The 25,948-nt window shown below is 46.8% G+C and overlaps 1 protein-coding gene across 1 annotated transcript in view; it reads right to left on the reverse strand.

Moving 5' to 3' along the window:
- The window catches only part of GRIP2 (glutamate receptor interacting protein 2), a 215,470-nt gene that overhangs the window by 37,853 nt on the left and 151,669 nt on the right, over positions 1-25,948 (reverse strand). Inside the window, exons 2-7 of the mRNA XM_088528210.1 lie at positions 11,433-11,513; positions 8,564-8,699; positions 7,601-7,746; positions 5,064-5,150; positions 4,740-4,815; positions 4,136-4,281 (exon numbers count right to left, since the gene is read on the reverse strand). Of these exons, the coding sequence (XP_088384336.1) occupies positions 4,136-4,281; positions 4,740-4,815; positions 5,064-5,150; positions 7,601-7,746; positions 8,564-8,699; positions 11,433-11,513 (672 nt within the window). The remainder of the gene's footprint in view (positions 1-4,135; positions 4,282-4,739; positions 4,816-5,063; positions 5,151-7,600; positions 7,747-8,563; positions 8,700-11,432; positions 11,514-25,948) is intronic.

The following is a 25,948-nucleotide window of genomic DNA, read 5'->3' on the forward strand; positions in this document are numbered from 1 at the left end:
TCTGAAGACGCTTCTCACGCAGTGTTTCCCAGTTCTAAATACGGAAGCAGGCAGTGGGAGGCCCAGTAGTGCTGACTTGCTGCACACATCAGCAAACCTGTAGTTTGGACCTCCTACATGCTCCCCACTCTGCCTCACACAGTAAGAAGGAAATAAATGCAAGAAGTAACATTGCTTTGCATAAAGCAGATATGATAATAACTCTCTCCCACACACACATCCTTTTTGGGGTTAAATAGCAAGATCAAGGAAGCTCTAAGGCAATGCAGCAGTCACAACAAAGATATCATAAGAAAAGCATAAAAAGGAAGATCAGAAGAATATCACTGTTCTAGGTTTATCCAAAAACAATCCAAAAAGGAACAAAAAATCTTTTTCTGAGATACTCTAAAGTCCTGCGTGCAGATGACCAACGTGGGAGCCAACAACTCTTGGGTGCTCCATCACCAGCTCTGACATCTCCCCTCAGCTGTTTGTTTCCTCCAGTGGGAGCAGAGACACTTCTCCCTACCTGCATGCTTACAAAAGCCTCCTCTTTCCCACCAGACAATACAGAGGTAGCTCATGTTTAAAAGATGTATTTCTGCAATAAGCTTAATAGCTGCTGTAAGTGAGACCATGAAACTCCCACGAAATTGCACCTGTTAGCAGCAGCTTGCACATTGTCCCTGTTCATCTGCACCGAGAAAGAGAGAGGCAACAAAATCTGGGGCTTGGACTGATTAGATAGAAATTCCCTCCACCCCCAGTGCACACATTTGCTTCTAGGTTATCCAAAGCCGTTATAAAGAGGCTGGATTCGTGGGCATTGCCAACCCCATCAAGGCACACACAGCACCCCTGGGTGCAGTTTGAGCCCTGTCTCCCCACAGGGCCTTGCAGAAACCCAGCCCCCAGCTCCAAGGGCACGATGCCTCCTCAACCCTTAGTTATTCACAGAGAGCTGTTCTCCCCCACAGCTATGCTCCACTAAAAACACTGATGCTGTTTGGCTCTGCAACTTGACACACGGCTCATTCTTGGTCTCTGATAAATGGGAGTGTTGGTGCAGATCGCAGAGGTTAAGCTGCAGTGTGGTCTCTCCCGAGATTCCTTTTAAGATGCTGATTCTCCAGAGACAGAAATATCCTTGGCGTGGAGATCAGCCAAGGGGCGTTTGTGCTCTGGCTCTGCTCACTGTGCCCTTTTCTTGAGGGGAGAGAGGAGGAGGAATGGGTCATGTTAGAGCTTCTGAAACACTGGCTCCGAGTAAAACAGGATCTATCCTAAAAGGGTCCTGGCAAAAAGCACAGCCCTAGTTCAACCAAGAGACACACGAAGCACCCAGGTGAAGCCTGCACAAGTTGTACTCAAGCCTTCATTAGCAGAGGAAGCACCAAGAGACTGAGGCATCTCTTCCAACTGCAAAGAGCAGCAACAAAGCCCTGATTTTGCAGCCTGTATGCAAAATCCTAAGACATACAGTCTTCCAGACAAAGTGAAGCAGGTACCAAAAAACCCTTGTGAAAGCAGTGCTTGCTGCAGTGGTAGACCAGAGTGTTTCTTTGCAAGAAAAAATACCTGTTCCTCTTAGTTTTGTGGCTCAGAGGCCGGGGGTCTGGCTAGTTCATGCACTCATGCTCATTCACACGTGGTTTGCTGCAGCAGTGCAAACTCCTGTCCTTTGCCAGACCTTTTTCAGGGTTTGTTCTCTGCACGATAGTGCAGACAGGGAAAAGGTTCTGGACACCTGCTTCCCTGCCAGGAACTAGGTATCAATAAGACCTGTAGGAAATGACAGTCCTTCCCACATGGGCTTTCCTCCTGCTACTCAAAGTAAGGGCCACCCTGCAGTACCTTTAATTCCACCCTCCTGTTGCACAGATGAGGACCGTAAATCCATTTTATAAAGGTATTTGGTGGGGAAATACCAGCCAAGCCTCTATTAATTATTCCAGGGAAAGATCTGGCTCCAATCAAAGGTCAGGAGTCTGCAGTTCAGCAATATTTGCAAGGCATGATTAGCACAGGGCAATTACATCCAAGTTAATTTAAAAAGCAACGCTGAGGAATGGCAGCTGGAGGTGCCACCATTCGGGTGGCCCTCTCGCCATGGCCAGCTGTGGAGAAGCCACGTTCCTTCCCCGAGGGTCAGCCCGTGCCACATAAGCCCCTGCTCTGCAACTCCCTCACTAAAACCCACATCCTCCTCAGCTGTGATTTGGGGGTGATATGTTTGTCTCCTGCTGCAGCTATTAGCTGTTGCCTGGCAAAACTGCCTGCAGGGCTTGCTTTAAGCTCCATGTTCTGCATCTTCTTGCCTTTAAAAAGAAGCATTCATAGGCATCTAAAAAAAGGGAAAGCAAGGTGAGAGAATCCCTATATGAGGTTAAGGAGAAGCACCCTCTGTGCAGGAATTATCTGAGGAAGAGGCTGCTTTTTTGTCTTCTTTGCAGGCATCTGGCTGTGTGGTCACTGCACAGTGACACAGGATGGAGAATCCTCAGATAAAACCCCATACTGCTCTGTGCTCACTCACCCCACTAGCAGGTGGGAGAGTCACTCAAGAAGAAATACCAAGACACCCTCATGGCTATTTTTCCTCCAAGTCTGTTTTTTGAAACAACCAACTTGCTGCAGAAAAGGCACCAGGGACCTGCCCAAGCCAGCGGGCTGTGCGTGTGCCGGCGGGAGCGCTGCACACAAAGCTGCTCGCCAGCCCTGCCGGCCCCGCTCGAGGACGGGGAGCTGCCAGCACAGAGAGCTGCTCCGAAGGGGCACGGCCACCCCTCAGGGCCCTTTGCAGAGGCACTGCAACCAGCAGCGCATGAGAGGGGAGAAAAGAGGCTTTGAGGAGTTGCTCTTTTCCTGCAATCTTTATCATCGCAGGTTTCCTCTTTTTCTTGTGTACCACCCTGTTTCTAATGACACCGTTACCGGCAGCCTCCTCCCGCAGGGACACGTTGGGCTCTGCCGACGCTTGTGCTGTTTGTGCTGGAAGGAAGAGAAACAGGCCCAAAGAGCCTGGGAAGAAGCAGAGCCCTCAGAGCCTGTGCAAGCAGCACCCCCTGCTTGGTGCCATCCTCTCACATCTCACATGGAGTGAGTTTTAAGAGTTCTCAGCTCTTTTCTGGGGGCAAGGAGGAGGCAGAGCCATTAGATCCTCTCAACTGCAGATTATTTTGATTTTCCTTCTTACTGGCAAGCCAGAAAACAACCTAATCTCACTGATTCCCATTCCTCACCAGATCCTAGGCTCAGACATGCTGGACTGGTTTATGGGATTTGCAGAAGAGACGCCAAAATAATCCAGCTTGTGGCTCCAGCAGGGGCAGAAGCCCCTCTGGAAACGTATAGACAAACATCCAAATGTAATGCACAGCTCAATGAGCTTCCAGAGCCAACGCAGCTCTGGACTCTGTGGTAACCTTAAACTCATTAACTCTGCTCCCTGCAGTAACAGCTGTGTGTCACAAAGCCAGCTCAGAATGACTTTATAATAGCTAATAATAAACCTTTCCCAGAGCTTGAACTCAAAAAAAATCAACCCAAAAAAGTAAGAAAAAAAACCCCAACCCCCCCAAACCAACCAACCCCTCCAAGTCCTCTAATTTACCCTTTACTGGATAGAACATTTATTTAAATTACCCATTCCTTGCCCTTCAGTAAGTTCGGTCTTCTTCGAGGTCGATCAGATGAACACCCCTCACTTATCTTGGAAGCAGAATGGAAGTAAAATTTCAAACAAAGGGAATAACTCTAGAATTAAGCAGGGTCAAAACTCAGAATACAAACTATGGCCATACCACACTGATGCCTGCTTCCAAGTCCCTCCCTTGCACAGATCTAATAACAGTATTTGCAGTGTTGGCAGCACGCCTATATTCCGGCTGCCTTTAACTCTGATTTCTCCTGTATCCTCTCTTTGCCTACGGTCAAAACTCCCTTCCAGCCTTCCTAAAATCACTGGTCATTCGCCTCGAGACCCATCATCAAACGCACACATTTCAAACGCTTTTAACTAAGCCAGCTTTGAACTCTCATCCATGTTGGCAATGCAGTGCTCAGCAATTCTTCCCCCAAAGCCAAGGCTCCCAGTTGCTGCCTCTACTCACACCTGCCTTCCAGGCAGCCCCCCCAACCCCTTTGGCCTTACCCATGATGGTCACATCGTACTCAATCTGGAAAAGGGCCTCCTGGCTGCACTGACGCAGGATGTTGAGGGCATCAGCGTGAGTTGCGCTGTGCAGAGGAATCCCATCAACGCTCAGCAGTCTGTCCCCAATCTTCAAGGACCCTTCCCTGTAGGAAGCCATAGGCAAAATTCACTTAAAAAGAAAAAAAATGTATATATATAAGCAAATTACCTTCATTCAGCAGGAACTAATCACTCCTTGGGACAATAATTTGGGGTATTTAGAGTGTCAGGCCCATCACTTTAAATTAGTAGCATGCAAATAGTCAGACCACCTCCTGTTTTTTAATACAGCGCAAGCTCTTCATGTTCACCGAGTTAATTAGGCCGCTGTCTTTGCAAGAGGTGTTGCTGGGTGCTCCAGCAACATGCTCCAGCACAAAAGCATGGCCCATGTCCTCCCCACACACCGAAGGCCCCAAACATCCTGGCAGTGTCACTCCACACAGCACCCACACGCAAAGCCCTGGGGGTGACGTAGATGAGACACAGCAAGAAGGACAAGAGTGTGATGGGGCCTTTCGTTCAAGTGCCCCGGGTCCAGGAGGCAAAACGTGTGTGTTACCTGTCTGCTGGGCCCCCCGGCCTCACGTAGGTGAGAACCAGCGGTCGGGACTTGTGCCAATCTTCGTGGGCTCCCCCTGCAATGAGAGCAGGAATGCCATAAATATCACGGATCTGCAAGTCGGAGGGAGAGCGCTGAGAAACTAGAGAGTTTATCACAGAACTGACACAGCTCGCAAGCCAAAAGACCCCCATGGAGCAGGCAGCCCATGGCCCTTGTTGGGCATGTCCCTGTTCTTCCTCGGAGCTTTATGGCATTTTTCCGCTTTCTTTTCTCTCCCCAGATTGCCCCGCCAACAGGGTTCTCACCCAAAAAGCCACTAACCTCGCAGCACAAAGCCAAAGCTGTTGCCTTCCTTGTACAGGGACACCTCGATGGTCTTGGGAATGATGCCCGCGCTGCTCTCTGGCACTGAGGGGGAGAGAGAGAGATGCAGTTACCCCCATTCTGCTTCCACTGCAAAACCAGACCAAAACTCAGCTGACCAGCACTGAAAGGAAAGGGCAGCCCACAGCGGGGCTCTCCACCCCACTGAGAGGGCACACAGGCCCCGACCAAGGAATGTGAACCATCGCTGGAGCAAACAAGCATCCCCTGGCACAATTCCACCCACCGAGCTTCATGCAGCTCCCCTCAAACTTGTCTTGCTTGACACACTGACATTCAAGTAAAACCCTCTTGTTTATCAACCGGCTTTAAAGGGTTCAGCATTACTCAAAAGCCAGTAGCTTTTGCCACAGGTGGCAACTTATAAAACACAAAAAGCCCACACCAGCAGCCACGTGAGGAATCAAGTCACCGGTTGACCTTAAAGCAAATGAAAATCCCAAATCCTCAGTGCAAAAGGTTGAGGTTTTTTTTTCGCCCTTCGCCACATTTTGACTTTAGAAAAGATTAAGTGAATCCTTTAAACTGACCCCGGGGGCAATGCAGTAATTTTATGTAAAATATACGAAACTACTTAATGTACAAAAGTAAAGACAGAGAAAGGGGGAAAAAAAAACACCCCATTTGTGTCTTTTGCCACCCCCTGCTACCTAATAATTTATCAAAGTGCTACTGTGACTAGGATGAAGTCCCAGGCTCCTCTTCCCAGACCTGCCCATGGTTTCAGCAGCCCCTGAGCCGGTGTCCTTGGAGCAGCCACCTGCTCCTGGTGCCAGGCTGGGCTGGGCAACGTGGACATGGCCTAGAGATGCCTCAAGAGAAGGGGGCACCCACCTACCAAGGAAAGAGTATAAAGCAGCTGCAGACAGGTTAGGAAACCATCCAGTTTCCATCCCAAGCAGCCAAGCATGATATTTGGCAACAGCCTTTCCCAAGGGGTACAGGAAGCAGGGAAGCCTCCAGCCCTTAGCACTGGGCTCCTCTTATCAATGCAAGGGATGATAGGGCACCGTGGCCTGAAAACCACGCTTGGACTTGCAAGCTCCCTTCCCAAGCAGGAAACTATCAAGTGAGGAGAAAAACCCAAAGCCACGAGTACAAGCTCCTGAATTGCGCCGTGTTTCTGCTTTTTGCCCAGGGAAGGAAAGAGGGGTGCACAACCAGCAGCAAACCCTCCCCGCCAGCAAGAGCGCACGAGGAACCAGCACTCCACTGCGGCAAGGTAGTAATTGACAATTCTCTCTGTACGCTTTTCGCGGGGCCTCTTTGCTTGGATTAGTCATAAAGAGCATCAATAATCTCATTTGAGCAAAGCCAGTGTTTCGGTAGGGCTCTTACTGCTCATTCAGAAGTGGAGGCATTTTGCTCCGCTGCTATTGATCGAGTCATGCGGCATTGGCTCGGTTCCTCAGCTCCTAAGTGCAGCTTATCCGATTTCTAATAGCAAGGCTCAGAGCTAAGGAAAAAGGTTAAGAGTTGGCATCTTCAGCGAGCATGAGAACATGGAAAACTTGAGCTGGGGCGGAGGGGCTGTTTTACCAGAGCTCGGTGCTAAAGCTAGCTAACATTTACACAGAACAGAAAGGGATAAGCAACAAAAGTTCAGCTAATTCATATATTTTTTCTTCTTAGGGTTTTATATGGCCATTTATTGCATTTCAGGACTTTCCAAGGAAAGGCAGGAGCAACAGCAAAGCCTAGGAAGCATAGGATAAGATCTTATGTGGGATAAAAGGTTTTGTTTTCATTAGTTTTGCTTTTCCTCTATTCTATTTCTTCTGCTCAATAATTCGCTGAATTTCCGAGACACTGAAAAGTAGTAACAGTGCAGATCATTTCTACAATGCAAAGACTGTGATGAGAAACTGTTCCATAGAATGCATTTGTTTTAATCAGAACAAACAAATCCAAGCAAAGGCACAGCCTCCCACATCAGGTCACAGCCCCACTTCATCAGATCCGGGGTGAGCAGCCTCAGCCAGGGACCTTGTAACTGTAAAGCAGATTGCTCCAACTTTCCTTCTGAAAACACATAACATTTTCAAACGTCTTGAGGAATAACAGCACTTGACGCAGTTCAGAAAAAAGGATCTGGCGCTGTATGCTGCTAAAGACTGAATAAAGCCTCCTCCAAAAAGGGAGAAGAAAAAAAAAAAAGGCAAGCAAGCCTACATTATAGCATCAGGAGGCAGATTGGCCTGTGCTACAAGCCACTGCGAGGCAAGACAAATCTAATCAGCCGTCTCCCGCCGGTGTGCATGAGCAGGCACCCACTGTGCTGGAAACGCCAGCGCTCTGCTCCGCTGGCATGCGGCTCCGCAGCCTCCACCGCGGCCCTGCAGATGAAGACAGAGCGCAAAAACGCCCCGGGAAACAGCCCTGGGCACGACGACTAGAGCATGAACGGGCCCATCTGCATCCCAGGACAAAAAGCAGGCAAGAAAAGGGAATAGCTTTATCTTGGAGGCACCCACCGGCTGGTGGAAGTTCGTACTCCACTTCTAGTACTACCCTTTCGCCCACGTTTTTCAGCAGGCTTATGATCTCGTCGTGCCGCAGCTTGGTTAGGTTAATGCCATTCACCGACTTGATGTAATCCCCAACATTCAACTGGTCACTTCTGTAAAGGGAAAAAAAGGAAAACAGTGGTAGCAGAAAGTCCCCGCTGCCTTCAGCCTGGACATGCACAGAGACTTTTGTGACTGCGAGGTTTTCTGCGCAAGCCACCAAAGATGCCCTGACCCCAGGTGTCTAGTTACATGTGCCCCTATCTCAGAAAGAAATACAAAAATCAAAGCCATCCATCTTCCCCAGTGGCAGTTTTTCAGATCTGTACATGCACAATCACAACACACGCGTCCACAACCCCTCATTTTGTTCTCATGCTCAGTTCTCATTCATGCAGAGCAATCAGTCAGTGAGAAACACACCTAGAGCTGTTTGGAAAAAAAAAAAAAAAAAAAAAAGACCCAACAGGAAAAGCAAAAATCTTTCATTTTGTCTGTTTTCTGCAAAGTGACTCCGAGTGACTCTGAAAGGAGTCAATTATTCCTTTCCTATCTTTGCTTCCTGAAGCCTTTCTTCTCCCATTCCTTTACTGATCCAGTAATGTTACTTACACGCTCAGTATTCAAAAAAATACAACATCAGCCCCTTAGCTCGATCAAGATGTATTCCTGTACACCAGGCACTCTCCTGGCAAAGCAGTCCAGTCTCAAAGAATCCCAAATATCCCAAAACAAAGTTTCAGGATGTGATTGCACAGGCCATGGGAAATAGCCCCAAGTAGAAGAGAGTCTGCTTACTGAAACAAAAACTTCACATTCTGAGGAAAAAACAAAGTCTGGTGGCAACTGTTTTAAGTATGATCATATTCAGTACTGGGACATGCAGCTGTTCCTTTCCAGCACCCTCTGGGTCCCATTTCCATTTCTCACCTTGCTGCCAGTCCTCCCGGCCTCAGGTTGGAGACTCTGGGCTTTCCATCTTTGTCTGTGCCACCCGAAATTGTTAATCCGAGGGTGCTTCCTTCCTTCTTGATCAGCTCCACGATGGTGACCCCTCGGAACTCCTCTGGAATATCACGGATAAAGGTCAACATCTCAGCAGCAAGCAAGTCCTTTCGATCCCAGGGGCACCCCGACTGCTGACGGGAGAGCTGATCTGGGACTACTTGTACAATCAGCAGGAAGAAAATTCCTCAGTGTCTTTATGTTGATGAGACAAATGTGGAGAACTTATTATGAAAGTGAGGCTTATAGGGGAAAGAGGAAAGAAAGAGAATTTTTTAAAGTTTACGAAAGTGAGACGAAGGAGGAAATTCTCTTCTCTGGATGTTTGTTTTTTCGTTCTTGAGTCAGTCTGAGTTCTTGGGAGCCCTCTGCCCAACAAGCTGATTTTTCTCCACTCGCTGCTGCCACCAGCATCACCACAGCTAAGCAGCAGCTCTTCCCATGCTGGTGTCCGGGAGACACCTGAGCATCAGCACAGATGCCCAACACGGTCCCACTGCCTGCCCTGTGCCACGGGCCCAAAACACGGCCGTTTCTGCAAGCCCCCGCTCCAAGACACCGGCACGCTCAGACAACAGGCAAGAAATAGTTTTACCGGGCTGTGGGAGTGGAGAGGATCCTGAGGGACCCACAGAAGTGGAGGGAAAGCATTTCATGCAGGTCTGCCAGGCAAGACCAAGCGGGGCAAGGCAAAGGAGTGAGGACTTGTGAGAGGATAAAAGTTTGGTGTTTCCAAGGTGCTAGAGATTCAGTGTCAGGATTCAAAACCAGAGTGATGTGAGAAGGGCAGTGTTCCAGGGAGATTACCTCAATAACTATGTTTTATATGGACCAGGATGGGTGTTAGGAAGGCTGGATAACAGGCAGGAGGACCTGGAGAAGCTGCCTAGACAGACAGAACAGGGTGGATCTTAAAATATCGTGATTAAAAAAACATCCTGAGCCTTCAATGCAGTCGGGACGTAAGGAACACAACGTGGGGAGGCTGGGATCCTGCACTGGCAGGTTCAGAACTAGAGCAGAAGAGGGGGAAGCTTGGGTTTTGTTCACTCACTGCAGCCTCTCCTCCTGGTCTAAGACAAACTTATTCCGTATTGCCCACATCATCTACTGCTGGCATTGAAGACATCAGTCACTTAAAAAACAGAACTGGTCACACATACACTGCATACGTAGTGGCAAGGCCTGTTCTAGGAGGCACGGGCCTTGTGTTTGCTGCACCATTTCCCTTCCTCCATTTGCTGTGGGTGCATATTTATCCTCCCTTTGGTTGAAGAAGACATTTGTGTTTATTCACCATCCATGAATCCAACCAGATCTGGTATCACTTTTGATCCCACCACAGCTCATCTCTGGGCTTTACAAAAGCAGCGTCCCTAAATTATTTCAACTTCTGGATTTGACATGGAGGAAGGGCATAAATAGGCAGAAGGGCCAGCACTGGCCCAAGGAATGACCAAGAGCGCCGCTAACTTGGCAAGGGCAGCTCCGCGTTAGTCCACATGACGGCATTCCCGCTCTTTGCCCAGAGGACCGGCCCTGGGACAAATCGGGTGACTTTCATGCCTTGCCAGAGCCTCCTCCAAGAAGCTTTCGCAGCATTTGCCTGCAACGTGGCTTGTTCACACGCACCGTCCCTGCGCCCTGAAATCCCCTCGCAGCCCCAGCCTCCCTCACACGGGGCACCTCTCGCTGGGGCCACACGTGGGACGGTGGCGATGGGCCGCCCGCGAGGCCCAGCCAGCACTTTGCTCCTTGTGCAATGCCATCGTGCCACCGAAAACTGCACCCCCTTTGAAATCCCCCTGTTCACTATCTGTTTGATAAAGCTTTGCAATCCCTACACTTCGAGTGGGGAAGCTCTGTGCAATCCCGCGCTGCTTTGGAAGGCGTTCAGGCCCCGCTGTGCCCCGTTAAACGGGCAACAGCAGCTCTCTGTAAAACCCCGGGTCTGTAAAGCTCCTGCTCTTTAACCTCCAACAGTTTTGAGCCTTAGCCAACTACAGTAACTTCGTTCTCAATTCTCTAACCCAGGATCTCAGGGGCTGCCAGAAAGTTCGTGGGGGCTCCCTGCCATCCGGCACTAGCCTGCAAATTTCCTCTCAACTACAGACGTGACTGATCAACACAGATGGTACCGCAAGGGGAGATTATTAGCTCTTCAATGGAGTTTAATTTTGATCCGTGATAAATGCTTAAAATGAGAAATCCTACAGTGCAATTATCCATCTTACTGGTACAAGAAGAAATCACCAAATCAAAAAAAAAATTCCCAAAAAAGGCAAGTCCCTGTGATCAGTCCATCAAGGTAAACAACAGGGGATGCTGACAAATGCCACTAAAAATCTGCTGTTGGCATCACAGACACATGCAAACAGGTAAGAGTGTTAGCTAAGCAGAGGCTGGTCCTTCAAGACAGGGTCTTTAGGTACAGATAGCAGAAGCATCCAGGCCACAGCCACACTAAGCTCAGGGCTGCCATCTCGCACTGATGATGGCCACGGGGACAGTCTGTTCTGCTCAGCACAAACAGGCTCTTTCTTCTCTCTTTGCTGTGCATTTCCTTCTTTGCAGGTATAATTTAAGGGTTATACACGTCTTTCCTGGTTCATTTTAACTGCTCCAAGCTAAACTGAGGTTGCATCCGTAACACACCCCTCACACTGACTGACACTGCTTGTTTCCTTCCAGGAAAAGACCCACTCACGGATACACCGAAACAGGAATAGCTGGATAAAGCCCAAGAGGCTTCCAGGTGGGAAGACTGGAAGCACAGCACGACCCTTGCCCTTACCTGGGATGCTTTGCCTTCTGGAGACGAGGGCTGCATCCATCCCTCCCGAGTCCTTGCTCCCCTTCGAGTAAGGGCCATCATCTGAGAACAGAGCAGACACAGAAGCTGACATTAGTGCCCAAAGCAAGAAAACAACAACAAAAATGGAGCATTTCAAAACCAGTGTTCACAATGTCGCCGCAGCTGGGATCACAACCCTGCCAAGGACTGCAGGTGAGAACAAACCCTTGCAGCCCTTTTCAGTGCCCTGCTTGGGCCTGCTTTTTAGAGAGGGAGGAAAGAAATCAGAAACCAGTGGCGCAATAGTATTATCTGATTTATTTCTCTTGGAGCTAATCTGTCAGGAAAGCACAAAATTCCCTTACTCCTATAATTATGGGGAACAGCTGAGGACAGAGAAAGCTGTGGCATTAGTCTCACAAGTTTTAAGCCTGTCATTATGCTTGTGAAGAAACTTACGGTCTTTGGAAATGGAGTAATACATCAGGACACTAACAGGGCACTAAATCACTATACTTGAATTAAATTGCCTATTCTTACAGATCCTATTATTTCCAAGTCGCATTTTCCTGCTGCTGTTCCAGCCTCTGTACAGTACTGAGAGCACCTTCTCTTTAGGGATTTAAAAAATAATAATAAAAAAAATCAGAAAAAAAAAGTATCAACACTGTCCAACATAATTTAAATATATTTAAATAATTTAAATATTTTTGCATCTTCCTATTAGAAGATTCCTACATTGCTGAGTTCATTTGCAAAGATGAGCAAGCTGATACAGATTTGCAGCCACACATCTAAACTGCCTGTTCACTGTGGCACTTCATAAAAAGCCGAGCATCACTGATCAATAATTTCCAGTAAACACGCAGCATTGAATAACTCTGCTCTCAATAACTGCGTTCCCAGATTGCCCTTACCAGCAATTCCGGAGCTGTGGAAGTGCAGAGGTTGGACATGTTAATTTAAATACTTGCTACAGGAAAACTCGTCAACGCTTATCCCTGTCTCCATCCCTTTAGTAACTCAAACATAAGTTACAGAGAAGTTTTCATCTTGTTATGTGCAAAGGGAATAACTGCTTTGTTCAGCCTCATTCAGGACATTATGTTCAGAGCGATCAAAATCGATTTCCAGTTTGCTGGCAGCCCTCTTTCCCCAGCAATAGGATAACGATGGTATTAGCTGGATCATGTGGTGCATTTAACCACCAGGAATGGCATTGCACTTGAGGGGTTGAGTCAAGAGAAAATAAGTTTCCATGTAATGCAATCTTCAAAACACACTTTGCACTTTTTAAATTTAGTTTTAATTCTTGTTTCCCCAGCTGAAGTGATTTTCACAAGTGGATGAAAGTCAACAAAATGCTTAGTGGACCCAAGTTTGTGCTTCTAAGTGTAAAAAAAAAAAAAAAAAAAAAAAAAAAGCTGAAAAATAAAACACCTGTGGGTGGCCAAGAGAAGCGCAAAGAGGGTGACGCTTCTCCCGCGTGCGGGTGTTTCTGCCTGCTCCAATATGACGTGCCGCACTTGGGGCAAATCCTCTCAAGGCCAGCATGGTGCAAGCCCTCATCTCCTTAAGTTTTGCTCCCCATCCAGACACTTCAGTAGCTCTTGGGAAACACCTCAGCGAGCACAGGAGCAAGCGAGCGGGTCACCCTTGTGATAACAACCGCTCCCGCCAACAGCCGGGAACACCCGCCCAAGCTACGGCAAGCCCCTCAGTGAAGTAATTAGCTCTTCGTCTCAGTTTCTTCCTCCCGAACGCAGCTGATGATGTTAAAAACGCCCAGGTTTTCCTCGCTAAGATGCTCGAGCAGGAAGGGAAGCCGCCCGCCTCAGCGCGAGCCAGCACTGCCTCACAGAGCACCACGCGGCGCCATGTTGTGCGGCCGCGCTCCCGCTCTGCCCTCCAGCTGCTGTCACCACAGACACCCCATTTTGTCACTTTTCTTCAGTGAGGGATTCTTTTTCTTTTAAAAAAATATAAATGAAGGGAAACTTAGCTCTCTGAGCTCTCAATTAGCAATTTCTCCTGCCTCCCGCAACAGCTGGCTGCTGTCCTGGCTGCTCAGCGGGCCCAAATGGCAGCACCAGCCCAAGCACTGAAAATTCATGAACCTCTTCACTCCCTAAAATTGGGAAAATAACTTCTTTTTTTAAACCCGGGCAGGTTCCTTTTGCATTGCTGGAGCCATTAAGGGTATATTTTTCAAGCTTTTTGCCTCACACCAAGTGGGCCAAAAATCTTCAAGGGAAAAACCATGAAAGTGGTGATTTTCAGGCAGTTGTGTTAATGCAGGCTTGAGATCTTTTTTAAAAAAGCTTCCTGAGTACAGAAAGCTCTCAATAAAATTGAGGGCCCAACACTTTCCATATATTAACCCTGTGGCAATTTGTGACAACAAAGTTCCTGTAAATTCTTTAATAACTTTTTTTTTTTTTTTTTGCTATTTCAGTGTCTTTATAGCACAGGGGGATAGGAGCTCCCAAGTTTCTGCCTTGACATAGGTAGGCATAGGCTCTCTTTTTTTCTATGGCAACAGTGTTTTTTATAGTAGATTTATGTATCTTATGCGATACTAAAAATGAGGGCATAATCCTGCCTCATCCCCTCCAAAACAAACTTGGTAGAGGAAGAAAAAGGAGTAGGAACAGTATCTCCCCATGCAGGAACAACATCTCCTTGCGTCAGCTGAAGTTCCAGAGGCAGAAGGTCAGGGAAATACCCAATATTCCCTACTCCTGCCAGGAAATGCCAAGGCTGCCAAGCCCAGGGACTCCTCACGCTGCTATTAATTGGCACCGAGTTACCACTGCTTGCGCAAACACCGTCCACCACCTCCAACAAGGAACAGCCACGTGGCAATAAAAATTTACCAAACTCTTTTTCACAGTTTCTTGATTTTGGAGGTGGGGGGTGGTATTTCCTACCACAGCCTGCTTTGTGATAGAAGCTGACCCAACCTGTGTCTTTTTTTTTCTTTAGGATTGAGAATTGGGATATTTACAGAAAAATCAAGATGCTCCATATGCAGCAGGCCTTGCCCCAGCTGTCTCTTAAGCGAATTCTCTTAGGTTTAATATAAGGTCAAACTTACCTCCCTATCGAGGAAAAGAAAAAAAAAATATCATGGACATGTCACATTTAGGCTTGGAAAGATTAGGACACTAAAACCAGTGCAAACCCTGGTGTGAGGTTGTGCCAGGAACAGAATTGTTGGCAGCCTCTCCCTGGAGAGCGTTTCTCCCTTTTCCAAACAGCAAAGCAGGAAAACGAGGAGCAGCAGAAATGGAAGATGATGAACTAAAGAAAAGGACAATGGCTCTAATTATCCCTAAGCATCCTCATACATAATCTTGCACACATTCAAGGTGCCTCAGGCCTCAAATCTGATCACTTTGCTAGCAGAGTTGTTGCAGGAGGTACACTTTGCACTGCTTCAGGTAGCCTAGATTTCAATCGCATCCTAAAGAACAGCACTTCCAAAATTTCCTCCAGTAACACACCCTAGTCCAAATTAAACTATGACTGTTGCAGTGGAAAGAATTAAAGAAGGAAGTGAAAAGCTTATTTTAAGAGGAAAACAAAACCAGATGCTTCGGCTTTATATTAACACCTACTCTGGAGGAAGGCCAGGAAGAAGGGAGAAGGTTAAAGAAAATAGCTTTTAATATGAGAAAAAATCCAAACGAAATCATTGTCTTTTAAATCAAATACTATTTTTATCCAGAAACCGTTCCCCTCCCCATCACTGCAAAAGTTTAAGTAAAGTTCTTCCAAAAATATGCCACAATAATCCTAATGAACTGTTGCAAACTGACTGATTCACAGGGGCCAACTGCACACATTAAATCAGGGAAGACCACAGCTTCCCCAAATCAAGGATTCCCAACCTTACAGAAGGGTTTTACCCATTTCTTGCCCAAGCCAGTCAGCCCTGCAGCCTGTCCAAGAATCCCTGCCAGCCCCTCGCTTTCCCATAGGGAGCAAATGGGGAAGTCCTGGGTCAAATTCTAGCTCTGTAGCAACCTGCAGTAAAGCTGATTTCAGTAGCACCAGGATTTCATCCCGTTAAATTTCCAAGGGGACGTGTATGCAGGCATTGGGATCTTCTGATATCACTGAGCTCTCAAGCCAACCTCTGTTAAAAGAAGAAAAAGCTTCCTCGGAAAGAGCACTGATTTAGGAGTTCATTATCCCTGCCTGCGCGGGGGAAAGGAAAGGTTTTTTCTTTTCATTCAGAAGAGTTATAAGTCTACGTTATTAACAGAGATCACCTCTTAATGAAAATTGGCACTGGCTAAATAAGATTCTGTGACAATTAGGCCTGCTGTCTGCAAGTTGTTCAAATTCCCGGATCGGTTTAAGATGGTTCCTGCAGAGAAAGTGCATTAATCCTGCAGGAAGACCAAGAGGTAAAACCTTCCATTTGTTTAATGGAAAAAAGACAGTTGGAGACAGTTATTTTGCCATAGGGTAATTGCTTTCCTTGTTTAGAGAAATGCATACTAAAACACTGTTAAGAACCAAAAACTGCTCACGCTAACACAAGCTGGTGTTTTTTGCTAGAACAAAAGCACCAGGTTGGCAGCAGAACTCAAAGGACTAAAATTAAGCGTGATTTGATCCATTTCAAAGAGAGTCATTTCTTTAAGTCGGAGGAAGCATTTATCTGGAGTCAGATAAGAGCAGTGGGGTGCACAAGCACAGGCCATGCAGCTAGAGATAACTCAAATTGCAGCCTCCTGGGAGGGTCTCCTAAGCTCAGGATTTTAAAGACATGTGAGTGCTGAAAAATAGACATGCATTGGAAAAATGGACCCTAGTCATGCACCCGACTCTTTAGGCACTGAACTACCTTTAAAAAGACCAAGTCCGAGCTACACCTGGAAGGAGAAGGGTCCCAGGAAGCACTAACAGTACCTGCAGCAGCCACGCTGGATGGCACTGCGCTCCCTTCCCCAGGGATGGGAGCACATCCCACCAGCCTCAGTTCCTTCAGGCCTCAAGCAGAGATTTCCACGACATCTCCTCCATCTATTTGCACAGTATTTTGGCATCCAAGCCTGAGAGTCACCCAGATTTTGAGGTGGTTCCAGAAGGGCACGTCTCAAGGTACGTCTCAACTCCCCCTACACACAGGGCACATTCCATCTCCCCTGAGCCTCCACTCCTCCCCTTCTTCCCTTCTGAAGCCTTTATTCAGTTATCTACCAACCCTTCCAAGGCATGTATAATTTCATAACCACCTGCTGCTTTCTTCACAGGAAGCAGATCCGTAAAAGATACAATAGCTCATTATTCAACAGAAAACTCCATGCTTTGTTCCTCAAGTTTTTTTTTCTTTTTAATAAGAAACCAAAATTACTTTTAAAGGAACGATTTGTTTCAAGCAACCATTTTCAAGCAGAAACGATGCAGCTAATTATTTGCTTTTCAGTAGCCCTTTTGAGACCCAGATATGTGTCCAATCACCCCAGTGTTACCAAGCAGCTTCCAAGGGATATCAGAGCCCAGCTCTTCCCCTCTGCCAGCTCTCAGCACGTCGATATGAAACGATCGAGGAGGAAGGTTCCTGCTTCCCATTGCAAAGCAGGGAGAGAGCATCAGCATTTAGTGAAGCCGCACAAGATCTGCAGTGCTGTGCAAAGCCACTTCAGATGGCTCTGCTGAGAACTTACGCGTTGCAAAGGCTTTGCATTAACTTTAACAGGATATTAAACGCCTCCCAAGGACTGATCCAAAGCCGATTTGATAAGAATGAATGTTGGGCCAGACTTGAAATGTCAAGATCTGATATTCCTCATACTTTCTTTAAATACACAGCTTTCTATTAAAAAAAAAAAAAAAAAAAAAGCCAAGAAACACAAAAGGGGAAGAAATGAAAAGGACATGATTTAAGGATCTGTAATCAACCTGCCATTACAGTTGTGTCTTTTATATCGCAGACACTGCCACAACGCACTGTCTGTCATGGGATGTGCAACACAGGACCTGGCTAGAGGTTGTTATTAAATCAAGCTCTGTTTAGCTTGGTTTTCCAGGAAAAGTAACTTCACATGCTGCTTGTATGCTGCCCGTGTACCATACTTTGTGCGCAGGAAATACAAGAAAGTATTTCCTACACGAAGCATATTTGTGTAGGAAACACGGCTTCATTTGCTCTCCTGCTCACAGAGGAGCTTATGTTGCTCTTCTAAGAAGCCTAAGGTTTCTTTCCTCCTCTAATTTAAAAGAATCGGGGACAACTCTTTCCTCGTTCTGGTGAGGATGTGCTTTGTGTGTTAGATCAGGTCTATTAAGAGCTCCCTGGTGTAGGGAATAGGCTGGTATAGACAGCATTTCCCAGATGAAAAGTAGACCTCTTTCCTTTTATCCATCCCTCCCAGAGCACCTCCTGAAAAAGTCCAAAGACCAAAAGGTCCCTTTTGCACCAGGGAGTCCTTCCCAGTTCACTCCTTTTCAAGTGTTCCTCAACAAGATCTGAATTTCCAGGGCTCAAAAGGAAAAATAAGAGAGAAAAGGGGAGAGAAGCTCCCTTCCCACCACTTGGGGCCAACATTTTCAGATATTGATTTATATTTATGAGCAACCCCATGGCAGAGGAAACTACACAGACTCTCACTCCATGCGGGTCACATTTGCACGCACGCGCACACACATATACAGTAATTTTGTGCATGAGGGATGAGAACAGTGCAAAAACCAATTCATTGAGATGATTATTTCTCACTGGTTCTGGTGCTTGAAATGATGTTATTAAAGTTACATTTTCCAGTCAATCTGGCAATTTCTCTTATTGAGTAGCACAGGATGCATGGGGGAGAATCCTGCAATAAGCTAGGAAGATGAAAGATTGCTGATACACTGATTGTGTTATCTGGAGAAACTACCTTTCAAAAGTAAAAAATAAAGAGAAATAAGATACTTTTTCAGACTGATCTTTCATGAAAGTTATCCAAATGAGTAACTGTAATATGGTGAGAAATGACCAGTAAAGTCTAAAGCCATTTGCGAGAAAGACTCTGCCTCTCTAGCTACTACTGGGTCTATTCATCTGTGCAACAGGCAGCAGGAAATCCTGGCCAGCAAGGGAATACAATTCACCCTATTAACCCTAAAGAAGCTTCAACAGGCAGATGGATAAGAAATGCAGCCTCCTAAATTCAAAGCCCATGGCCTTCTCTTTTTTATAAGCAACAAAGGCCACGCTAAGTACACATGGAGCAAAATCAAGTAAAAGGCAGCTCTATTGCAGCTTTTCATCAGAGGAAAACGGGTGTCATCCAAATCCGGTGGCCACTAATACCTGCTTGTTTGAAAACCTTGGTCAAAAAAAGTGAAAGCAAATTTTGCTTTAATGAATACCACTATGAAACAGATGAAAATGAATTGAAGTGTGGGCAAACATGCCCTTTGGGCTAATGTTGACTGAAAAGAAAAGTTGGCATCCAGTGAAAAGGCCCTTTTCCTCCATGACGAGTCGTTTTGGTGATTCTGACCAGCTCAGGGCTTGAGATCCCATCCTCAGAAGCAGGAGGATACATGTGGATTTTGCTTGATCACATTTTTTTGATGGGGGGGACCGTTAAGTTGCTCTGTGGGGCTCAACTACAAGCGACGTATGGGTATCAAGGAAACCTGCTAGGAAAACCAAGTCCTTCGATAATAATGAGATGGGGAAAAGCTGTCTTACAGGGAGAAACACCCTGTTTCTCTGCTGATCTGCTGGAGTGGCCTCAGCTTGACGTGGGCAGCTCCTGCTCCCACAAGGCCTGACAAGCCCTCGGCCCTGGGAGCTCACCCTGTCCCTGCCTTCCCTAGCACCGTCTCTCTGCTCCTCATTACAGGGCTGCGCCGCTCGGGAAGCAAGACCAGGCAAAGAAATGAGGAATCTAATCGAGATTTGCTGTGCTGGGTCAAGAGGCGGCTGAGATTGATGCAGGATCAATCACGGTGCCAAAAGCAACAAGCAAGGCCCCGCAAAAGGCAAGAAAACCAAAAACCCCACGCAAATGAGGCAACGGAAGAGATGGGCTTCAGTGTAAGAACATTTAATAAAGGCAGGAGCCAGGGACCAAGGTGGGGGGTGAGAAAACAGATATATATAAAATGTGAATGATGCCATCAATACTGGCACGAAAAACAAGAGTTAATGAACAATGAGAAGCGGATATCAAGCTGTCCGTGACACCATTTGTCACTCTGCTGATCTTATCATCCTGGCTAGACTACAGCTTCGGGAGGGGTAATGGAAAATCACTGCACGTTGGTGAGGCAGCACCATCATGGTTAAGAGAAGCCTGGAGGCAGGAGCGACGTGCCCATCACAGCAGCTCTGAGAGGGTCCCTGACCACGGGAAAAGAACAAATTAGCTTGACCCAAGGACCACAAGAGGTAGCAAGTCACCAGTTTCCTTTTAAAAAGGGAGATCTTCAGCAGCTCCTTGCAGCTCCTGGAACTTCTCATGGATAAAACTTCCAGCGACTCCACGAAGGGGCAACCCCAGCTGCACCCCCGGCTCCTGCTGAGGTCCCCAAGGCTTGGGAACCCTTTTAGGAGGGCTGCAAACCAGCTAGTACTATTGCGAGGCGGCATCACACGGGATGACATTCAGCGCAGCAGGCTGCAAATCAGGAGCTTGATCCTGGATTTGCACTGCATTCTGATGCAAAGTGCTTAAATACCAGTGGGAGTCAAGAAATAGGGAAGAAGTTCCAGACAGCATTAACTTAAAAATAAAGAAAGATTTCCGGCACCCATTTAGACTTGTTTCCAGTTTATCCACGAAGCTCCGCTAAATCTTACTAAGACTTAATTCCCATAAATGTGCTTCTCCCCGCACTGTTTAGCTAAGTAGCAATGTTTCAAAAAAGTAAATAGCAAATCGTGGGAGTTGGATTATTCATTCATGTGGTAAAAGCCATTAGATATGAATATATACAGATGTTCCCACTTCACGACTGATCTAAACATATGTAGATTTTAGACGCTGACACACAAACCATCCATTATGCAATGGCCTGCGAATGCGTCTGGGCTGCTTTTATCCTACACTGTGTCAGGAGGATTCACAGGAGCTCGGTGAGAGCTGGAATAAGCTTATATGTTAAACGATTAAGGAAAGTTTAAGCAAGAGGCTTGCTTAAAATGAAAGGAGGAGGGAGAAGAGAAATCAAAGAGCTGGGGAATCGCAGCTTTATAAGGACGACAAGATGAAATAAGGAAGTTTCAAAGCTTGAAGTTCTTTGACGCTGGAAGTGATTTGGCCTGCCCCTCATCAAACCAGCTCTTAAAAAGCAGCTAGAGCCCATCAAATCCTGGCTCTTCCACTGCAGCCGGGTGCAGGGCGGCTTTGCTGACTCCCCATCCCGCCAAGAGGCTGATGCTCAGAGATCAGGACAGGCCCATAACGAACACCAACCTGCTCAGTATGAGGGATGAATAAGGCTCCAGCTGAGTTATTAGGGCACTCCAGCTGCTTCACATAGCTCCCCTTGTGCAAACACTTGTGCTGGTGCTTTACATTGCACAGGCAACGCAAAGCAGGTGGAGAACCCACTCACAGCTCCAGCCAGCACAGTAATCCCCAGGAGGCAAGGAAAATCCTGGGGGAATTCAGAACACACCGCTGCAAACTGGGCTCTGCTACCCGCTGAAAGGCTCAGGGGACATTTGCTCCTGTGAGCACCTTTCTGTGCACGCAGGGACAGCCTTGGCCTTTTCAGGCTGAAATCCTGCTCCTTGCACAGCTCGGACCCTACCTTCTCCCACCCACTGCCATGGCATGGTTGGAGGGGAACACAGATCTGAAAACACAGCAGGCAGTTTTACAGCTTACGTAGGGTAGGAAGTGGCAATGAAATCAGGGAAAAATCAGGTGTAACAAAAGAATATTGAGAAGACTAATGTGATGGCCTCTCACCCGTCGAGAACACACACCATTAAGCGTAATGCTCCACATTACGGTTCCCAAATATGCACTTAATTTTGATTCAACAAGGCACTTATGTTAATAAAAATTAAAACCAGCAGGTTCTGTCAAGTGCGTAATAGATGCACACGCAGGTTCTTCTAAAATTAGCTACAAACACTGAAAGTGCCTGACTACTTTTCCAACTCCAGCAAAGCCCAGGGCACGCTACACAAACCACTCCTGTCCCGCGATGCGCGTGCTCTGCGCGCTGCCGTGACACCCCATGGCCCTTGCTGTGTCTGCAGGGCCAGGAAAAGGAAAACCCTTGGCATCGGGCTCCTCCTGTTCCCACCTTGCCAACCTCTAGATGGAGCCTGGATTTCTCCACATATTGCCAGGTCACCTTTTGCACCGCGTACCCGGCTGCCAGGCACCACATCTGCATCTGTTCTACGCCAGTGCAAATGTCTCCGGGTCTGCGGCCGTGTAAACTGAGAGCAAGGGAGCACACGCACAGGGAGGAGGGAGAAAGATGGGCCTGGCGAGCATTACCTACAGCAGATCCACTTAATGATTAAACGCATATGATTGTTTGCTTATAAAATGTGGTGTCACATCAATCTGCCAGGAGCTAATTGCCTGTTATAGCTCATGGTGCCGCTCGCGTCGGCCGCTGAATGACAAAGGGGCTTTGGAATTAAGAGAAATCCAGTGGAGTTTCGCTTGTTAGCCCGAGCCCCTGACTCCAAAAGGGTTTTTGCTTTCCCATTTCTGCAAGGTGACACTCATCACCGCTCCGGCTGATAGGTGGGATCCATCTGCTGAGCTCACCTGGATTCAAAGAGGATCAACTGAACCAAAGGAGCAGGTCTTCTGGTTTTGTTTGTTTCTCATTAATCATAATAATTAACAATGATAACCAAGGCTCTCTTTCTCGCACCTCCCCAGCCTCACATCACCGCAGCTACTCGACCGTCACGAGGGATGGGGACCCGCAGTGCCAGCGGCAGGGCGGGCAAGGAAGCAAGGGACTGCGGGGAGAAACGGTCCTGGTGCAAACCAGGGAGCAGGCGGGGAGCACTCTCCAGCTCCAGCACCTCCTGGGTTTTGGATTTTGGCTCCACAGGCCGACAGGAGAGAGAAGTCACCTGGGACACGTGCTCCAGACCCGCAGGAGGTACTGGCACGTCCTCCCCCCGATCTCCGCGGGGTCAAGCTCCTCATAGGTGCTGTGTCAACCTGCAGCGGGGCTGCTCCTACCCTGCACACACACACACACACACACACACACACACACACACGCTCAGCTCCATCCCGTGCTTTGGAGACACAGGATCGGGAACCCCCCTCCGGTCACCTGGAGAGGGGGATGCAATGAAGGACATTTTCACCATATTCCAGAGGAGCCGGGAGTCAGATCTTACTCATAACGGTTCAAGGGCCCAGGACAAGGATGTGTTTTACTCTTTTTATGGCTGCCCTGTGACCCTTCTCGTTTACAGGCCAATATTGCTCTCCCCAGACCCAAGGCAGCTCCTACCTTATAGCTTCATTAGGACATACAGGGGGGGTACTTACACACTCAGACTAGAAACTAGAGTACTGCCAACAAGAAACCACAGCTCCTTGCACCTCACTAGCACCATTTCACAAACTGCACAATCAGAAATGGATCAGTCGTGAGGCACGATTGAGTGGAATCATCTCTTCACATCTCGGCTTTGCTAAATAGCTTTTGTGAGGCCATTTTGGGACTCATAGGAAAAGCAAATCAACAATGATTTAACAACAGCAACAAAAAAGATATTCCATCCTTTCACAGTTTCCAGGTGTTGGGACCAATTTGCTTCATAGCAATTTTCATTTCTGGTCCTTTTTTTTTTTCCCACTCCTACCCACAAAATCCTGCAGCTGCCAACTATGCTGGCATCTACAGCAGCTAGGAAACAAATTTCCCTGTGAAGCAAATTCTTCCAGGATGAATTGAATGAAGGCAGAGCTCATAATTGCACATTACTGAAAACATTTCTGATAAAAAAACTGGGGAAGATATTTTTAACCACATCTCCAGTTGAAAATTGCTGGGAAAGATCTTTTGAAAAACCACCGTCTCCAAGCATGTAATTATCAGATCCTTGAACAAAAACATACGGTCAAAAGAAAAAAAAAATCTTATTAAAATAAAAAAATTGGAGATGGCAATTTTGGGGAAGGAGAGAAATCCACATAACCTCCTAGGTGATTTTGCACATCTCTAACGTCACCAGACTGATTTCAAAATCCACAGATTAGTAAATTAGACATCTGAGAACATTCAGCTTGGCTAGTAATTTTTCTTGTTATGATGGGAATAATAATAAAAAGACTAATCAGAAGCAGCCTTTGCAGTCAGACTGTCACAGCACCCAAATTCCCATAACTCCCATGGACACGCGCTTGTCTTGCAGAAGGATCCTGCCACCTTGAGCAGACAGCCACACAATGACCCGGGGTGCTATCCCAGCAAGGCTTAAGACCATGCACATGCCCTGATGGGATTACTCGCATGCAAAAAATTATGCTGTAGCTGAACTGACAGCTGAAAAGAGCCTTAAATGTTATTATGCCTGGTAGCATTCAGTTGTCAATTGGTGAACCCTGATAAATATTTATTTTTGCTCTACTGCCTCTCCTCCAGATCTGCAACACCACCTCCTTCCTGATTATTATTACTTGTTAGCTTTAATTGTTCCTTTTATTTGTACCACCTACTCGTGCCAAACACAAAGCCACAGGCACCCTCCCCTCCTCCAAGCTCCCCTGTACCTTTTTCTGACTTTCTGCTAGAATTTCATGAATTCTATCTTTGAATTAACTAGATAGTATCAACAAACAACAAACATTGGCATCCAACGCAAATAGCAATTTTAATATTCCGTTTTCCAAGGAAAGCAAACCCTACATGCCTTAACGTACTCACACACTTTGGCAGTGCGTTTGCCCTTAGCCTGCGTGGCTTGGCAAAACGGAGCATGTGACAAAGACACTGAACCTGGACATGAAGCCAAAAGCAAGACTTAACCCCCTGCACCACATGGAATTTGGTCTCCTTCGTAGGTCATTCACAACCGGAGTGCAGCTCTTCCAGCTGTAACTACAACCTGCACGTCAGCCGGCTGGCAGGGATGGAAACAGCTGGAGAAGGACACGGGCTGTCATGGGAAGTGCTGCCCAGGCGACCTCGACTGCCGTCATTCCGGTATTGCCACATCTGCCCTTTGCATTGAAAAATACCCTCCCACCCACAAACGTGGGTGCTCTTGAGATGTGCACAAGCAAGAGTCTTCTACAAGAAACTTCTCTGCATAGAGCAGGAAAAACCGCCTAAAAAGGCCCTTTTACAGGCCAGTAAAATGAGTAAAAGTTTGCTCTTTTCCAAACATCTAGGCAGCCAGTTCTCACCCTTTGGGGAACAGAATTACTTTGTCCATTTTCTACTGCAAAAAGCAATTTTAATGGAATGGGTCACCTCTAGGAAAGAGCAGGAGTTCATTTCCACTGTGTAGCTCAGCTCAGGCAAACTTAGCATAAAAATGTTACTGACAAGCAACAAAACTTCAGTGACATGGCCACTGAAATACTAAAGCCATCAGCAAGTATTGGCAAGACCTTGTGATGAGTATCGCAAGACTGCAGAGGCACAAAACGCAGTGTTTAGTTAAAGAAAAAAAAGGCAATAGTGGAGAGTGGGTGAAAAAGAATCACAAATCTGGCATCTTATCTTCAGTTTCTGGAACAACTGATCATCTATTTGTGAGCTGATAAAAGAAAATTAGGAGGGCTAATCTCAAGCGTGGATCTACCATGAATAAGTCATGCCCACCCAATTTCTAGAGCAGAGCAAGTTGTTGTATCTCAGTTTTAGTAACGTTTCTGATATGATTTCACATGCTTTATTATAAGCATGTTTTGGAAGCAGGATATAGATGATTATGAAGTACTGATTAGAAAACCACACACTGAGAAAGTCATCAGTTGTTGACAACCAGAGGGAAGGATGCATTAAATGGATTACTACAGGGCTCCATCCCGGGTCTGGTAACAGTCCAGGTTTTCAATAGTGACCACGATGATTGCAGAGACATTGCACATATTCAGCTTTTTTGACAACCACCAGCTATGAGGGACTGGAAGAAGGCTGGAAAACAAACTTTGAATCCAGAGTGATTCATACCTAGTTGACATTGATCTGAGAAAACAAACAAGCAATTCAATAGAAATGCATGCAAGTTACTCTGCCTGGGCAGGAGCAATCAAATGAACAAATAAAGGATGGGAAGAGCTACCTAAATAACAGTTTTGTAGAAGACACTCTCCAGATGCTGTGAATCACAAACCAAACACACAAGTCAACAGTGACGTGGCATATGCAAGAAGAGCAAATACCCTAGTGGTACTTCTGATGATGGTTATGGCTGCAAGAGCTGTGATTTTTTGGTCTTTTTCCCTTCATTTTACTCACCGTTTTACTCATCACAATGATTAGACCTGGATACCACAGTCTAAGGAAGACGTGGTCCAGATGGATCTAATTCTGATTAGGTCAGTGCAGTTTGGTCG

Source organism: Tinamus guttatus, unplaced genomic scaffold, assembly GCF_059628265.1.
Source record: "Tinamus guttatus ecotype Peru unplaced genomic scaffold, ASM5962826v1 Tinamus_guttatus_pri_ptg000307l, whole genome shotgun sequence".
NCBI lineage: Eukaryota > Metazoa > Chordata > Aves > Tinamiformes > Tinamidae > Tinamus > Tinamus guttatus.